The sequence below is a fragment of the Protopterus annectens genome, chromosome 13.part0 (assembly GCF_019279795.1).
Source record: "Protopterus annectens isolate FY-2018-M chromosome 13.part0, PAN1.0, whole genome shotgun sequence".
In the NCBI taxonomy this organism is placed as follows: Eukaryota; Metazoa; Chordata; order Ceratodontiformes; family Protopteridae; genus Protopterus; species Protopterus annectens.
The window spans coordinates 1,283,034,838-1,283,049,678 of NC_056747.1; the positions used below are offsets into that span (position 1 = coordinate 1,283,034,838).

The 14,841-nt window shown below is 45.9% G+C and overlaps 1 protein-coding gene across 2 annotated transcripts in view; it reads left to right on the forward strand.

Moving 5' to 3' along the window:
• The window catches only part of ARL5C (ADP ribosylation factor like GTPase 5C), a 232,498-nt gene extending 220,775 nt beyond the window's left edge, over positions 1 to 11,723 (forward strand). For both annotated transcript variants that reach the window (XM_044055293.1, XM_044055295.1), the window contains exon 6: positions 10,152 to 11,723. In XM_044055293.1, coding sequence (XP_043911228.1) covers positions 10,152 to 10,200 — 49 coding nt within the window. In that variant the 3' untranslated portion in view covers positions 10,201 to 11,723. The remainder of the gene's footprint in view (positions 1 to 10,151) is intronic.
• The last annotated feature ends 3,118 nt before the right edge of the window (positions 11,724 to 14,841 follow it).

Consider the following 14,841-nt stretch of genomic DNA (forward strand, 5'->3'; position numbering starts at 1 on the left):
GAACTTACAGATGGTTTCATGCTTAAGAACTGCACAAAGAAATTCCCATGTTTTGGACATGGGAATGGAGGAGGCGTGCTCAGATGGGGAAGGTTAGTTTTGTGGTTATTGTGGATCTATGTACAGTTAATATGCCAGATAATGGGAGAATCACATTAGAGACCAAACAATTTAAAAATCAGAGTCTAGTAACACTATGGTATGCTCTTTGACTGGGAGCCATTTATCTTTTAATAGGACTGAGAAGTGATAAGAATATCTTGGGAGTTGAGATGGTAAAGCAGCAGATACAGTTAACTGATTTTATAGGAAGGTGGAAGGCAGTGTTGTAGTTGGCCAGGAAAAATTCCTTTCCCTGTAACTGGTCTAACTTCAGTGAAAAGCGGTAGCATATTGGCTTTGTCCAAAATGGTAATGTGTTTATATTCTGTTTTGAATTGCTGTTTACATCAGCTGAAGGATAGTGTGTGATCTGACTACAGACCAAGGTAATTGAAGTGAGTGGTGGTATTCATCATTCCCTAATGAGCTAGTGAGTGATGGGGTCATTGGATATTAGTTTCAGTGTTGAATTAAGTGGGGCATTTAGTAGTACTAAACCAAATGTGCACATATTGGGCAGACTTGGAGTGGGTTGCATGGCAGTAGCATGGTTAGATGTTTTTAGTTAATTTTATTTATTTTCATCCTTACTTGGTAATAGAATAAGGAAAGACGAAAGCTGACGTAGTAAACAATAAAGTCCAGTGTTGGGATCAAGCCTGTTTTTCAGAGGTACCCAAGGGGGGGGGTCAGTTGCATGACTTGGTATAGTTTTAGAAACAAACCAATATGTCGCAAATGGTTCCATGCAGTTTTCTGTTGAGTTAAAACAGCAGTAAATTGGGGAAGTGCTCTTAATTATGTATAAAGAAGTTGCCAAGTTAGATGCCATTCGTAAACTTAAGCATGGTCCATTATTGTGGTGTAGGATATCCTTCCGTTGTGTAAGTTGCACGTGATTATCACAAAGATGTAGCTTTTGTAGGACAGCGGAGACCTCTTGCACTGATGTACAGTACAGTGGTTAACTTTTAGACATGCTTAAGTGACACTGCAGAAGGGCTGGAAGGAAATGTTTTTTCTTGCTGAAGAGATGGATGGGCAGCACAGATGACACATGATGAAGCATAGAAAGGATAGAAAAGTGCTTAGCAAGATCAGAAGAGAAGTCAAAATATTGCATTCTGTACTCTTTGTAAAATTATGTATTTGGTAACCTGCAGAAGGGGACAGAGCTAGAAAGGGACCGCTGAGTGGTAACTTGTATCAGAAAAGTAAGTAAGCAGTATTGCAAAGTAACAGTGAATGCAGGTGCGAGTATTTACATGCATAGGTAGAAGTCTTGCCAGTAAAAAAACAAGGTGTGTCACCCTGTCTAGTTTTTAAGACCTGTCTAGAGTACTACATGAAGTTCTAGAAGCCTTATTTCTGCCAGAACATACAAGATATAGGCATTCAGAAAAGTGTAACAAAAATGGCACATGGTGTTCACCAGAAGTCATATAAAAGAAGACTTTTAAGAGCTTACCACGTGTAGCTTTCCAGAAAGGAGGAAAGCTGGCATGGTAGAAGTGTTAAGTATTGCAAGGGAATAAAGAATCTGAAGTATGTTATGCTCTTCCAAAATGAGAGAGAAAGGAAAACGAGAGGAAAGTGCACAAAGATGCAAGTAAGCAAGCTCAAGGGACAAGTAAGGAAACTGTCATTTCAAAGAAGGATTGTGAAGGAGCCTTCCTAGAAAGATGATGTGATCAAATTTGGTCCCACTATTATTCAAGAGTGCATCAGAGAAACCAAAGATGCATCTTGGGCTAGGTGAAAGATGAAACAAGGTGTCAAAACAGTGACAGAATTCAGTAGTCCATGGTAGAAACAAAGCAATCTGACATTGTTTTCCTTTGATCTTCAACCTGTGGGATAGGCACAGACATTGGTGCCGAGCCAGCCATATCCAAGCTATGGTGCCGAAACTGAGCTCCTCCCCTACCCATAATGCCCCTCTCACCCTCACTACCTCAGATCTCATTTGCTACCATTCCAGCTACAAGCGAATCATCTGAGCTCCGTCTTCTTTGGAGAGTTTTGCTAGTTTTTGGGAAATCTTTGTACCTCAGGTACTGTTCATTTTTTTTTCTAGTTTCTCTTCTAGTTCTGAACCTTTTCCTACCCTTCGCACTCTTCGTAGAGAACAATTTGTATATCTTTAATTCTCTTCTGGTCAGGTTCCCTTTCCAAATCTTTCCTATCATGGCTGACAAGTCTGATAATGGGTACAGGATTTAAAAAAATGTACTAGATGTGGGCCTAAACTCCCACCCTCGGATGGTCACACGCTGTGTGTAGTGTGTACAGGTGTCCCTCACCTAGACACTTTGTACTTTTATTTGTGCGGGGTTTTCTTACCATACCCTCACAGATAGGTGCAACAAGTTGATTTTAAAGGCTTTGCTGCTCACTTCTTCCGGTGCGGGCGCAGGGATTCAGCCTCCTGTTAAGTCACCCGACAGTAAAAGCAAAGATGAGGACAGGAAAGCAGAGTGCGAGAAGGGAGAGCGAGAGAGAAGTCCAGAGGCAAGGACAGGATCCTGGAGAAACTGAGACTTGCTAACTCTTCCCCTTCTGCTGGTGAACCTTCTCCCAAGGTTAGGCCTAGGTTATCTTCACCTCAGCCTAGGTTCTCTCCTGAGCCCCCTGGATTCGGCCACACCCAGGCACCACTCCAGGCATGCATCTGTGGCTCCTCTGCCAGGTCGTCCCATAGTTTATCTAAGAGAGAAGTGGACCGCTTGATGAGAGAGTTCCTACAGGCTCATATCCAGCTGGGAGTCCTTCCTCCTCCTCCCCACTGGGAGTGGGGGGGGGGGGCCCTTCACTTTCTCTTACTGGAGGTCCTCCTTTCCTGAGCCCCAGGGCTTCGGGACTTTTGGATGTCAGAGTTGCCGGGGTCGACATTTGTGGTTTCTTCGCCGACCATGGCCTTGGAGTTCCTCGGCCCCTTTCTCTTCGGTGCTGGAGGGCTCTCTGAGTTGGAATTAAGTTCACTAGGCTCTGGTTCCAAGGGTTTGGCACTGACATTGAGAGTTTTGGTGCCTTCCCTTCCCCTTGGAGCTTTGGTGCTGAGCAGCTCGTCACAGACACCCCTGTTGGCGCAGATGGGGGTTGGGGGTTTCATCTCCGCCGGTGTTGAGTGCCTCAGCACAGGCGCATGCAGCGACCATCTCTCACTCCCCATTGGCATTCGATGTGGTGGAGATGGTTCTCCCTACTTCTGTGTTGAGAGCCTTAGTGTCTCCCCCTCCAGATCCTTTGCAGCTCCAGCTGGACTCTGGACCAGACGTCTGCAGTCCTCCACTTCATCGGCAGCCTGCCCCTATCCTCCAGGTTTCTCTCCCTTTTTATAGCCCCAGGCTTCTGGTTCCTCCGTGGAATTTTCCCCCCAAGGAAGTCCACCGGAAGCATGTGTGCAAGAGGAGGCACATTGACTCCACCCCTGAGTCTGTTACTGAAGACACTGACTGAGAGGAAGGTGGGGGCTCCCCCTGATCTCCACCCGATGATGTCTCCTTTGAAGAACATGGAAATTCTGCGTCAGAAGGGTGGATGGTTGGCCCCAAAGCCCAATCCATAAGAGTCTGTTTTCCTGGAGGCATTTGGTGCAGGCCCATCTACTTCCTGGGTGACCCCCCCCCCCCTGCGGATCCCTTGGTAGACCTCATTGCCTGCAGGGTGCGGAAGAAACCGGACGCAGTGGATCCAGTACCAAAGCATCCTGACAAAGTCCTTAGCCCCCCACAATACAGTGTTTTTTGGCAGAAGAGTGTCCTTGTTGATGCCTTGGTGGTTGCAGCTGCTACGAAAAAGGAGCTTGCCCAGGAGAGCTCCTCTGTCCATCCGCCTGACAATGGGAGTCCAGAGTGATAGACTGGCGAAGCTTGTTTATACGTCTGCGACGTTCTGTTTGAGGACATGGCCGCATGTTACTAGACTGCAGAGATCACTCATTCTGCGTCTACCCCGGAGTCCATGTTGGCAGAGATCACTCATTCTACGTCTACCCCGGAGTCCATGTTGGCAGAGGAAAAGATCTTCTCCTCTAGACTTGCCACTCTTAAAGCCATTTCTAACCCCTCTACGAAGCTCCTCTCCTGTGCCATGAAAGGTGCATCCTAGAGCAGCTGATTCAGACATCACTTCTAGGTGTCACGTCTGGATGCGGCTTTGTGATTTCCCTGAGCCCTTCAAGGTGTCCTTCACAAATGCCCCTTTTGATGCATCTACCCTGTTCTGTCCATCAGTGAAGGATACTTTCGTCCAGTGTGAGAAGAACGGTAAGAGTTTGTCTGCCATCGGAATCTCACTTTTCTACTCCTCCACGTTCCTACTCCAGGTATCAGAGGTAGTAAGAAGTTGTGGTTCTGGAAGTCCTAGGCCTTCCATTAAGACGCACCAGCAGACTCTTTCCCTAGAAGCATGTTGAGGAATGATTCTTTTAGATGCCACCTTAAGGCAGGAGAGCTTTGAGGAAACAAGGGTTTCAGCACTCCCTCCCGGATAGGCCCTTCCAGCGACCCTGAAGTTATGCTCGGCTATCCTACCCAGGAGGCAGTCGGGAGTCGCTTTTCTCTGCATCCATCAGCCTGGGAAGCCATCACGTCAGATCAATGGGTGCTGAAAATAATTTCCAAGAGCTGTCTATTACTCTGTGTTCACCCACCAAAGGCCCAAAAGATTCTCCCGGATGTTCCACCCATTCCAGGGAGGCAGCCGAACTCGAAATTTCCAAGCTGCTCAACAAACAAGTCATCCAGCCCATCCTACCAGGACAATCCGGATCAGGTGTCTACTCAAGGTTCTTTTTGGTGCCCAAAAAGATGCGGGGACACAGACTGATCTTGGATGTCACCCGCTTGAAGAACAGGTTTGTTGCCAAGACAAAGTTCTGGATTGTTACAATTCAGTCTATCCTTCCCTACCTTCTAAGGACTACTGGATGTGCTCTGTGGACCTCCAGAATGCTTACTACCACATAAAGATGGACAAGTATCACAGGAGGTACCTACAGTTCTGGTCAGGAGCCAGGCATTATCATTTCAGGGTACTCCCTTTTGGCCTCACCACAGCCCCCAGGGTGTTCACGAAAGTGGTTGCAGTACTTGAAGCACATCTCAGGCTGCAGGGAATACAGGTTTTCCCCTACCTGGATGGCTGGCTAGCTGCACCCAAGAAGCATCAGCTTCTTCAGGCCAGGGACCAGTTCCTTCAGTTAGCCTCGACCTTGGGCATCATGATAAATTTTCCCAAATTGAAATTGGAGCCTCTCCTTTCCGTGGAATTCATTGAAACGCTGTTGAATACCTCTCTGTGCAAAGTCTTTCTCACCAGCAACACAATTCAGCCTCTTCAGGGCCAGGTGCATGTTCTTCTAGAAATGCCTCTTGAGGTCAGCAGCCCAAATCCTTGAAGCTCTGGGGTCTATGGCAGCGGCCATTGTTGTTTTACCCTTGGCAAGGCTACGCATGTGGGTTCTCCAATGGACCCTATTAGTTCAGTGGTCGCTTCTGGACCAGCCTCTGTCCCATCCCATTCGATTGCCCAGAACCTGCAGGTCCTCCCTACTGTGGTGGTTAAACGCACAGAATTTAGCCGAAGGTCGATCTTTCGTGACTCTTGCTCCTGTGACCAGTCACCATGGGCATCTCCTGGTTAGGGAGGGGGGAGGGGCACTGGCTGGGACACACTGTTCAAGGGATGTGGCCAGTGTTAGAGACCAATCTACACATCAACGTTCTGGAGATGAGGACAGTGCTTCTGGTGTTGCATGCATTGCATTAATTTCTCCCCCAAAGAACGATTGAGGTACAGACAGACAAACATGGCAGTCGTCTGGTATATCAACAAACAGGGAGGAACCAGATCTTATCCCCCCTGTTGAGAGGCCATGAGATTGTGAGAATGGGCGATTTCCTCAGGCCGTCTTATTGCAAAGCACATTCTGGGCAGTTCCAACATCCTAGCAGACAAACTCAGCAGAACTATTTTGTCTCCTCACGAGTGGTCTCTGAAACAATCCGTGACGGACATACTCTTCCAGAAATAGGGTAAACTGAGCTGCAATCTCTTTGCCTCACTTTCCAGAGCCAAGTGCAGCAAGTTTTTTGCCCCGATTTCCCCAGAGGAGGGACTCCAAGAGACGCTTTAGTCCATGCTTGGCACCCCAGTCTGCTGTATGCTTACCCTCCCCTTCCTCTTATGTCAAAATTCCTTCAGAAGCACAGAGGTCAAGGTGCCGTGTGATCCTCATTGCCCCCTTCTGGCCTTGTCAGGTTTGGTTTCCTCTCCTTTGGTTTCACAGAGTCAGTCCTCCTTGGATTCTGGATCAATATCCGGATCTGATTTCCAGTCTGTAGGGCAGTTATCATTTTGATCTGGAGAGCCTGAAGCTCACAGCTTGGCTTCTGCAGTTCCAGTGAAGGGTAGAGTTCCCATGCTTTCATCTCCTGTGAAGCATATATTACTTTCCACTTACAAGTCATCCACCATGAAGATGTATTCTAGTAAATGGAAGAGGTTTTCCATTTGGACATCTTACAATTTGTTGGATCCTTTTACTGCTTCTATTCCTTCGGTTTTAGACTTTCCGGCTTGTATCTTCAACCAAGGTGCCAGTTTCTCTACAGTTAAAGTCCAACTAGCTGCCATATCCCATTATGTCGGACTAAAGGATTGTTCTTTGGCTGATTCTAAATTGTGCAAGGCCTTTTTGAAAGGAAAGTTTCTTTTACGGCTTCCAGTTAATGACCCAGTCCCTCCTTGGCATCTAACCTTTGTACTTCAAGCACTGCTGTCATCTCCCTTTGAGCCCTCTGCAAGAGTGGATCTACAGTTTCTGTCATGGAAAACAGCTTTATTGGTAGCTCTTATCTAAGTAAGTGGGTTTCTGAATTGCAAGCGCTTTGCATTCAAGCCGTATACCTTATTTTTCACAAAGATCATGTTTCTCGTAGGCCGAATCCTTCCTTCATGCCCAAGGTCGCTTCAGAGAAGAGTATTACTCGGGTCATTCATCTTGCTGTGTTGTTTCAAAACACAGGGGGTATCAGTTACACATGCTTGATGTACATCACACAGGGGATATCAGTTACACATGCTTGATGTACATAACACGGGGATATCAGTTACACATGCTTGATGTACATAACACAGGGGGATATCAGTTACACATGCTTGATGTACATAACACAGGGGATATCAGTCACACATGCTTGATGTACATAACACAGTGGGTATCAGTCACACATGCTTGATGTACATAACACAGGGGATATCAGTTACACATGCTTGATGTACATAACATAGGGGATATCAGTTACACATGCTTGACGTACATAACACGGGATAAGTTGGGAGGGTGGCCTAATGGTTAAGGTATTTGCCTTATAAACACAAGATGCAGGGTTTGAGTCTCACAAGGGATAACTGGCTAGGCTTACAATGGCTCGCAAGGGCAGTTAGCCTAGAACTAACCTATGAACCCTATGAGTCACTTACACATGCTTGATGTACATAACAGGGGATATCAGTTACACATGCTTGATGTATATAGGCAGCTCCTTTTCTATCTAGATAGAACCAAATTAAATTTGGAAGTCCAATCGGCTGTTTATATCATATTCTAAGTCCAGACTAGGAATTGTCTTTTTCCAAGGTAACCATTGCCGTCTGGATTGTGAAATGGATCACTTTTATTTATGAGAAGCATGGTGTTCCTGTTTCTCCTACAGTTAAGGCACACTCTACCAGCACTGTGTCTACTTCGTCAGCTTTTTTCTCCAGGGTAGTAGTTGAAGAGAGATGCACTGCAGCTACATGAGCTTCATATCCCTTCATATCCCATTACAAATTAGATATTTCATCTAGGAGCAGAGCTTCCTTTGGTTCCCTTGTGCTCCGAAACATCCTTCCTTAGGGCCACCCAGGGCTCAAGTAGCTGGGGACTCTGTCCCACAGGTTGAAGATCAAATGAAGACAGCAATGTCGGATAAAGAAATTATGTACTCGCCGTAACATTCCATCTGCATTGTTCATTTGTCTTCAACCTTCCCTCCCTCCTTCCCCCTTTCCATGAGTACTTGGCCTGGCAGAGGAGGCCTTCTGTTCTCTCGCTATGCCTCCTCTTCTAGGAGTTGTTGACTGCCCCCTTGATTTTCTATGGGTTTGGGTCAGGCACCTGTTTGTCAGGCAGATTCTGAGGTAGTGAGGGAGAGAGGGGCATTATGGGTAGGGGAGGAGCTCAGTTTTGGCACTGTAGCTTGGATATGGCTGGCTCAGCACCAGCACTGATGTCTGTGCCTATCCCACAGGTTGAAGACAAATAAACAATGCAGATGGAACATTATGGTGATAACTTATTTTTTCTTGGCTGGGTGAATGTTGAATGAAATAAGTTGTCAACATTAGGTGGTATCTCCAGGTTCCCCAAAAACTGAGGAAAAACAGATGACAGTGTAAATTGGACAATGCTGCTCTACCCTCCAAACCTGTTACCTTCCGTAGAATATTCAACGAAATTTGAAACTGTCACATATATTTATAGTCTTTTGCATTCCCGACAGCTTTAGTGTATTTATTTTTAGCACAAACTTTTCATGCCACAATCCAAATCACAGTTCAGACGAAGAAACTAGCAAAAAACTCCACACAATGGCAAATCGACCAAACTCCACGCAATTATTGAACACCTTTTTTTTTTTTTTTCGTTTTTATTTTTTTTATAGTTGTGTGTGTGTGTGTGTGTGTGTGTGTGTGTGTGTGTGTGTGTGTGTATTTTGTCAGGGCATCAAAGAGCTTTACTGCACTTTTTTATCTGTGTCAGTAGGCTCAATGAGATCTTTAACATCCACACCACACAGGTTGGTAGATGGGATTTCAGTTTAAACATCTCATCCAATGGACACTATTTTTAGGAGTGCACCACCATTAATGCTGTACTGCAGTGTGAAAATTTCTCCAGTCAGCTGAACTGAGAATTGAACCCACAGCCTTCTATTATTCCATCATCAAAGGCAAGTGTGTTTCCTGTTGAGCCATTGACACTTGGGGGTTGCAAGCTCTTTGACATTTATGGTCCCTCAATTGTTTCATTTAGAAATATTAACCTTGTTATATCTGGGTTTTTCTTTTGTAAATAACTTTTGAATGCCTTTGTGGCAGGGTCTACTCCCCTTACCACTCATACGTACTGACTGAGCTACAAGTATAATGTTTCCTGTCATTTATACTTGTGCTGTTCACCCATCTATGAATAACATTTCCACAGTGACAGAACTTGTCATATTCTGTATGATGTGTCAGACCTATAACTCATCACAAAAGGAAGCTGATTCCAAGGAAGATCAGGGTGGTGTGCAGAGACGGTGCAAAATTGGTTGTAGACAGGCAATAGTGTTTATGTGGACTTTTTATGTTGTACATAATAAGTGTAATATTAAAGAGAAGGAAGAGTGTCTTCTGATTGGGGAACGTGTGTGTGTGTGTGTGTGTGTGTGTGTGTGTGTGTGTGTGTGTGTGTGTGTGTGTGTGTGTAGTTACGAATATTCGGTCAGTAATTTTAAATATGAAAGTTTTAGAAGTCATATGTCACGTAATGTTTATTTAGTCAACCCTTCAGGTCTTAACATGCATGGTACCAGCTTCGCTGCTCTTATGTCAAGCTGTGGCCTTTGTCCTCCGCATACGATGACTGTCTTACTGGTAATTTGTAACCCATACTTATCAGTTGCACTTTTCCTTTTAACTGTATTAAGTATTACAAATTATAACAGTTAAATATTTTCTAGAAACCATTAATTTACTCCTTCCATTTGCTTTGTGTCCATCAAACTGAGTTAATTTTCACATGCAGTTGTAGTCTTCTGCATTTGTCATGATTTCTTATATGCATAGAACCTAAGTACACTGCTTGTTTGAGAAGTTTAAGAGCTGCTTTTTGGAAAGGGAAGCCCTGACCTGTGCTTTATTGGGGTTTATTGTAAATTAAAGGATATCATTGTCTGTTGTGTTTAACTGACTGTTTCACCATTTCTTATGTATTTTTTTTTATGATGTTACAGATTACCAGCAGGCTTGGAATGGATGCGATCTCGGGTTACAGCCAACTGATGCATATCTGTAACTGTTACAGGAGTACAAATGGTTACCAGTATTTATTTTTTATACAAAAATGCAAGACAGTCCACCCTTCGCCAATTAAGTATTTGGATAAGACAATGGAACATTACTGATGGTGAGACAGTGTGGAAAAAGACTTGACTAGGTTACTTGAATCAAGTGATCCTTTTAGAATTCTCTATTAGCAAGATCTCGCACACACCAGAACTTCGAACAAAGCGATGGGATGGGCCACAGGATGGCATAACATCTCAGGACAGATGAGAAGTTTTAAAGATTTGGACAAGAATCATGCTTTTGGATAATGAGGAACACTCCGTGGTGTTCAATGGACACTATCTCCCTACACTCTTATTAACACAGCGCATGGCTGCAGAAAATGAGCAGGATATGCTGTTTTGTTGCACATTCCTTGGTTTTGGTGAAACCGATTGCCTTTGGATTAATGCTACACTATTTTTTCTGTTTCAACCTGAACGTGACGAGCGCAGAAGCATACAGAAGGCAGTTTTAGGCCTGATCCACATGTGACGTGATTAAATTAGGCATTATCTTTGGCATAATTGCTTTGTAGCAGAGGATAAAAAAAAACTACCCGAACACTAAAGAATTATTCTGTTGTAGCATTTCTGGCAAAGCAATGCTGTTGCTTACTTATCTTTCTTTCCAGCTATTATTTCTACTGTGTTCACCTACTAACCTGGTATATTTTTTAGGTACTACCAGTATGTTTAGGGCAGAAGGCCTGCACCTTCTGTCGGACACTTGCATTTGGCTAAGCTTGTTGTTGTTGTGTCCTGCTCATCTGTGGCCACTGTAGCACACGTTGTTACATGCCAAACCAGACAGAGTATAAATGGCACCAGTTACCTTAAGCAAAAACCCAGAGAATGAGTCCTCCTTTTGTGTCCATGTGCCACGTGAGTGAAACCATAAATTGCACAATATTTTGGTACTGTGAGCTTACATTATAAACACATTTCTGAAACACTATTTGTTGACAACAGAGACCTCAGATCTGGACCTTATTAACAGTATTTTCTATTGTAAGTTTGTTTTTTACATTTCAGTTGCATTTATTTGTCTGGTTTGTTTTCAGAATTCTTGTGACTTGAATGTTTGATTCTGACAGACTTCCAGTTGTAATCTGTTTGTTCTTGTTTTGTCTCTCGATGTTTTTTTTCTTTTCTTTTTTGTTTTGAATGGAGTAAACTGCATCCTCAGTACACCTTAAGGAAATCCAGCTATGGATGAGGAGCTTCAACTTGTACACCTTTTATCTTGCAGTTGAATTTTAAACCCATTTCATTTCTTGCAGTGTTTTATCAAGTATGTTTTCATCTAGCCATCTGCAAGTTTTATTTGGCCTGTATTTTTTACTGAATAAATGCATAACCGGTATGGTAAGACTCTGGCTGTCACCCTTTCTTGTTACACTGTAGTCCTTTGGCTCTTTCAATAGGGATGACATATCCAGATGCTGAAGCCCAAATAAAAGAAGGTTTATACTTAAATGAAATTTCATGTTTTGGATATTTGATGCGGTTTGCTTCCTTCTGTATGCAGCTGAATACCCTGCAGTAACATAACGTAGGAAATGTAGATCTAAAGTAGTTGACTTCATTCATTCTGCACATATGGGTATACGGATTTGATTCAGATCCGAGCCGGCAAAACTTTTCAAGCATCAGCTCTGAGCTCAAGCTCCTCCCTTACCTATATTACATCACTTCCTCCTAGCTAGCCCCAGATCTCGTTTGCCGCTCTAAGAGTCAGCATCGTGGTCTCTGAGCTCTAAGCAAGGTGGCAAGGTGTTTTGGTCTTTTTGTGATAGTTGAGTGTGAATACCTTTCCCTTTTTTCCTCCCTTCACGTTTAGTTATAAGTGTTTTTTTTGTGATACTGGTTTCCCGCCTATGCCCAATCCCTGTTTAAATGTGTGTGTGAGTGGGCCGTTAGGGCTTTTACTGTCTCTACGATGGCTGAACAGCCCAAGGTTCTTTTTAAGAAGTGCACAGAGTGTGGTCATAAGCTCTCACCAGCCGATGGCCACACTCTGTGTTCTATGTTTAGGGGTCGCCCATCTGTCTGCATCCTGCGACATTTGTTCAGGCTTTAACCCTAGGGTGTTGAAGGATCGTCGGGCTAAGCTTGTGGCTAAGGGTCTGCTACCAGCTTCTGCCCTTGAGTCTGCCTCAGTTACATCCCCAGCCAGTAACACTGTGCAGGCAGGGACTCAACCTCCCGCCAGGCCTGCTTCATCGGAGTCGTCCCAGAGAGGTAGGGACAGAAGGGAGAAGTGCCACAAAGAGAGGGACAGGCCCAGAGAAAGATCACCGGACAGGGAGTCTTTCTCCAGCCCCTCTTCAAAGGCACCCAGGTCTCGTTCTCCTCGGCTCCACTCTCCCCGTTTCTCTCAACGGAGCCGTGGCACTACCCTCAGATCCGGCCCAGACCCGAGTCGGTCTCTTCCTCCAGGTCAACTCAGAGTGTCTCCGACCTTGATATGGACAGGCTGATGAGGAGGTTCATCCAGAACCAGTTTCAGATGGGGGTATTACCTGGGCCCTCTCCCATTGGAGAGGGTCCTTCTTCAACTATGTTCCACCCTATTGCTCCTTCCCCGATCCGACCCAACGCTTCGGGGTTCTCAGGTCCGAGACCTTTCGGAGCTGTTGGGTCAGCGCCGATGGTTCTCGTTTCCTCGGTGCCAGCAGTCACCTTGAGTTCCTCGGATCTGATCTCTGATCCAGGGGACTCTCAGAGCCGTGGTTGGAGAGTCGGACCAGAGGGTCGAGATCTCGCTCTTTTGGATCCCATCCTCGGTGCCCGGACTACCCTGCCGTCGGTTCTGATCCCTGCTTCAGTGCCGGGCAGAGCCTCAACCTTAAGTTCTATGGAGGTGTTCTCTCCATCGGCATTCGGGGCAGTGGAAAGGGTTCTCTCCCAGGGGTTGAGACCACAGCTCACCTACTCTGTTCCTACCCAGACCCCTCTGATTTTAGATTCTGCTCCCATTACCCTGTCTCAGGGACAGCCCATGCCAAAGCAACCCCAGGTTGTTACCCTCAGGCTTACGAATCCTCTCCAGAGAGTCCCACTGGAGAGGAACCTCGTAAGCGCAAGTGTAAGAGGAGGCACTTGGGACTCCCCTGAGTCCATTGCCACTGATACGGACTTGGATGAAGGAGAGGGTTCCCCCAGATCACCTACCGAGGACGTCTCGTTCGGAGACATTATGGAGATCGTCCACCAAAGAGGAGGTTGGTCAGCCCCCAATCCCTCTGCGGATGAGTCAGTATTCCTGGAGGCCTTTGGCGCGGGCCCATCTACTTCCTGAGTCTCCCCTCCAGCGGACCCTTTGGTGGACCTCATCACCACTAGGGCATGGAAGGATCCTGACACCGTAGAGCCTATACCCAAAAGGCCTGACAAAATTCTTTCCCCGCCAGCAGACAGGCAGGCATGGTTCAAAGGAGCCCCGGTAGACGCTTTGGTGATTGCAGCTGCCACAAAGAAGGAACTGGCACATGAGAGTTCCTTGGTTTATCCACCAGACAAAGAGTCCAGGTCGATGGATCATTTCAAGAAGCGCATGTACTCGTCAGTGACATTTTCTATTCATGCGCTGAATTACTTGGCACATGTTATCCGACCGCAGCGAGACCTTATATCGGAACTGAGTCGCCCCCAGAGTCTCTGTCGCAACAGGACAAGCAGTCTTTCACTGCGAAGATGACTACACTGAAATCAGTGACTAATACCTCTATGCGTCTCCTCTCTCATGCTACAGAGGGAGCCTCTAGAGCTGCTGGTACAGGTGTTGCCTTGAGGCGTCATGCCTGGATCAGTCTGTGTCAGTTTGCGGACCCCTTTAAGGCATCTCTCATCAACGCCCCTTTCGATGGATCATCCCTCTTTGGGAAGGCTGTATGCGACACACTAACCCAGAGTGAGAAGGACAGAAAGACTTTGTCAGCCGTCGGAATCTGCTTCTCTAACCCCCAGAGGTCCTATTCCAGGAATCAAAGGGGGCAAAAGAAGATGTGGTTCCAGAAATCACGGTCCTTTCGTGACACTCAGGAATATTCGTTCCCCAGAGGCAGAGGGGGACCGGCCCAACTCCGTCCTAGAGGCAGAGGGGGTCCCAGAAACTTCGGGTCTAGGGAACCTTTTTCCAACAGACCCACACAGCAACCCTGAGGGGTTGCCCGGCTGCTCTACTCTGGAGGCAGTCGGGGGAAGATTTTCCTTGCATCCAGCGGCATGGGAGTCCATTACTGTAGACCGCTGGGTGTTAAACATCATATCCAGAGGATATTTTATCCCCTTCATTTTTATGTCCCATAACTCCAGCATGCCTTCCAGATGTTCCACCTGCTCACAGGGAGGCTGCAGCTTTAGAGGTTTCAAAGCTGCTACAGAGACGAGCCATCAAACTGGTCCCCCCAGATCAATCCGGATCAGGCATCTACTCCAGGTTCTTTTTAGTGCCAAAGAAGACAGGGGACATCAGGTCCATTCTGGACCTGTCTATCCTCAACCTGTCAGTAGAGAAACAAAAATTCCAGATGGTCATTCTACAGTCCATTCTACCGTTTCTGAGAGAATGCGACTGGATGTGCTCATGAGC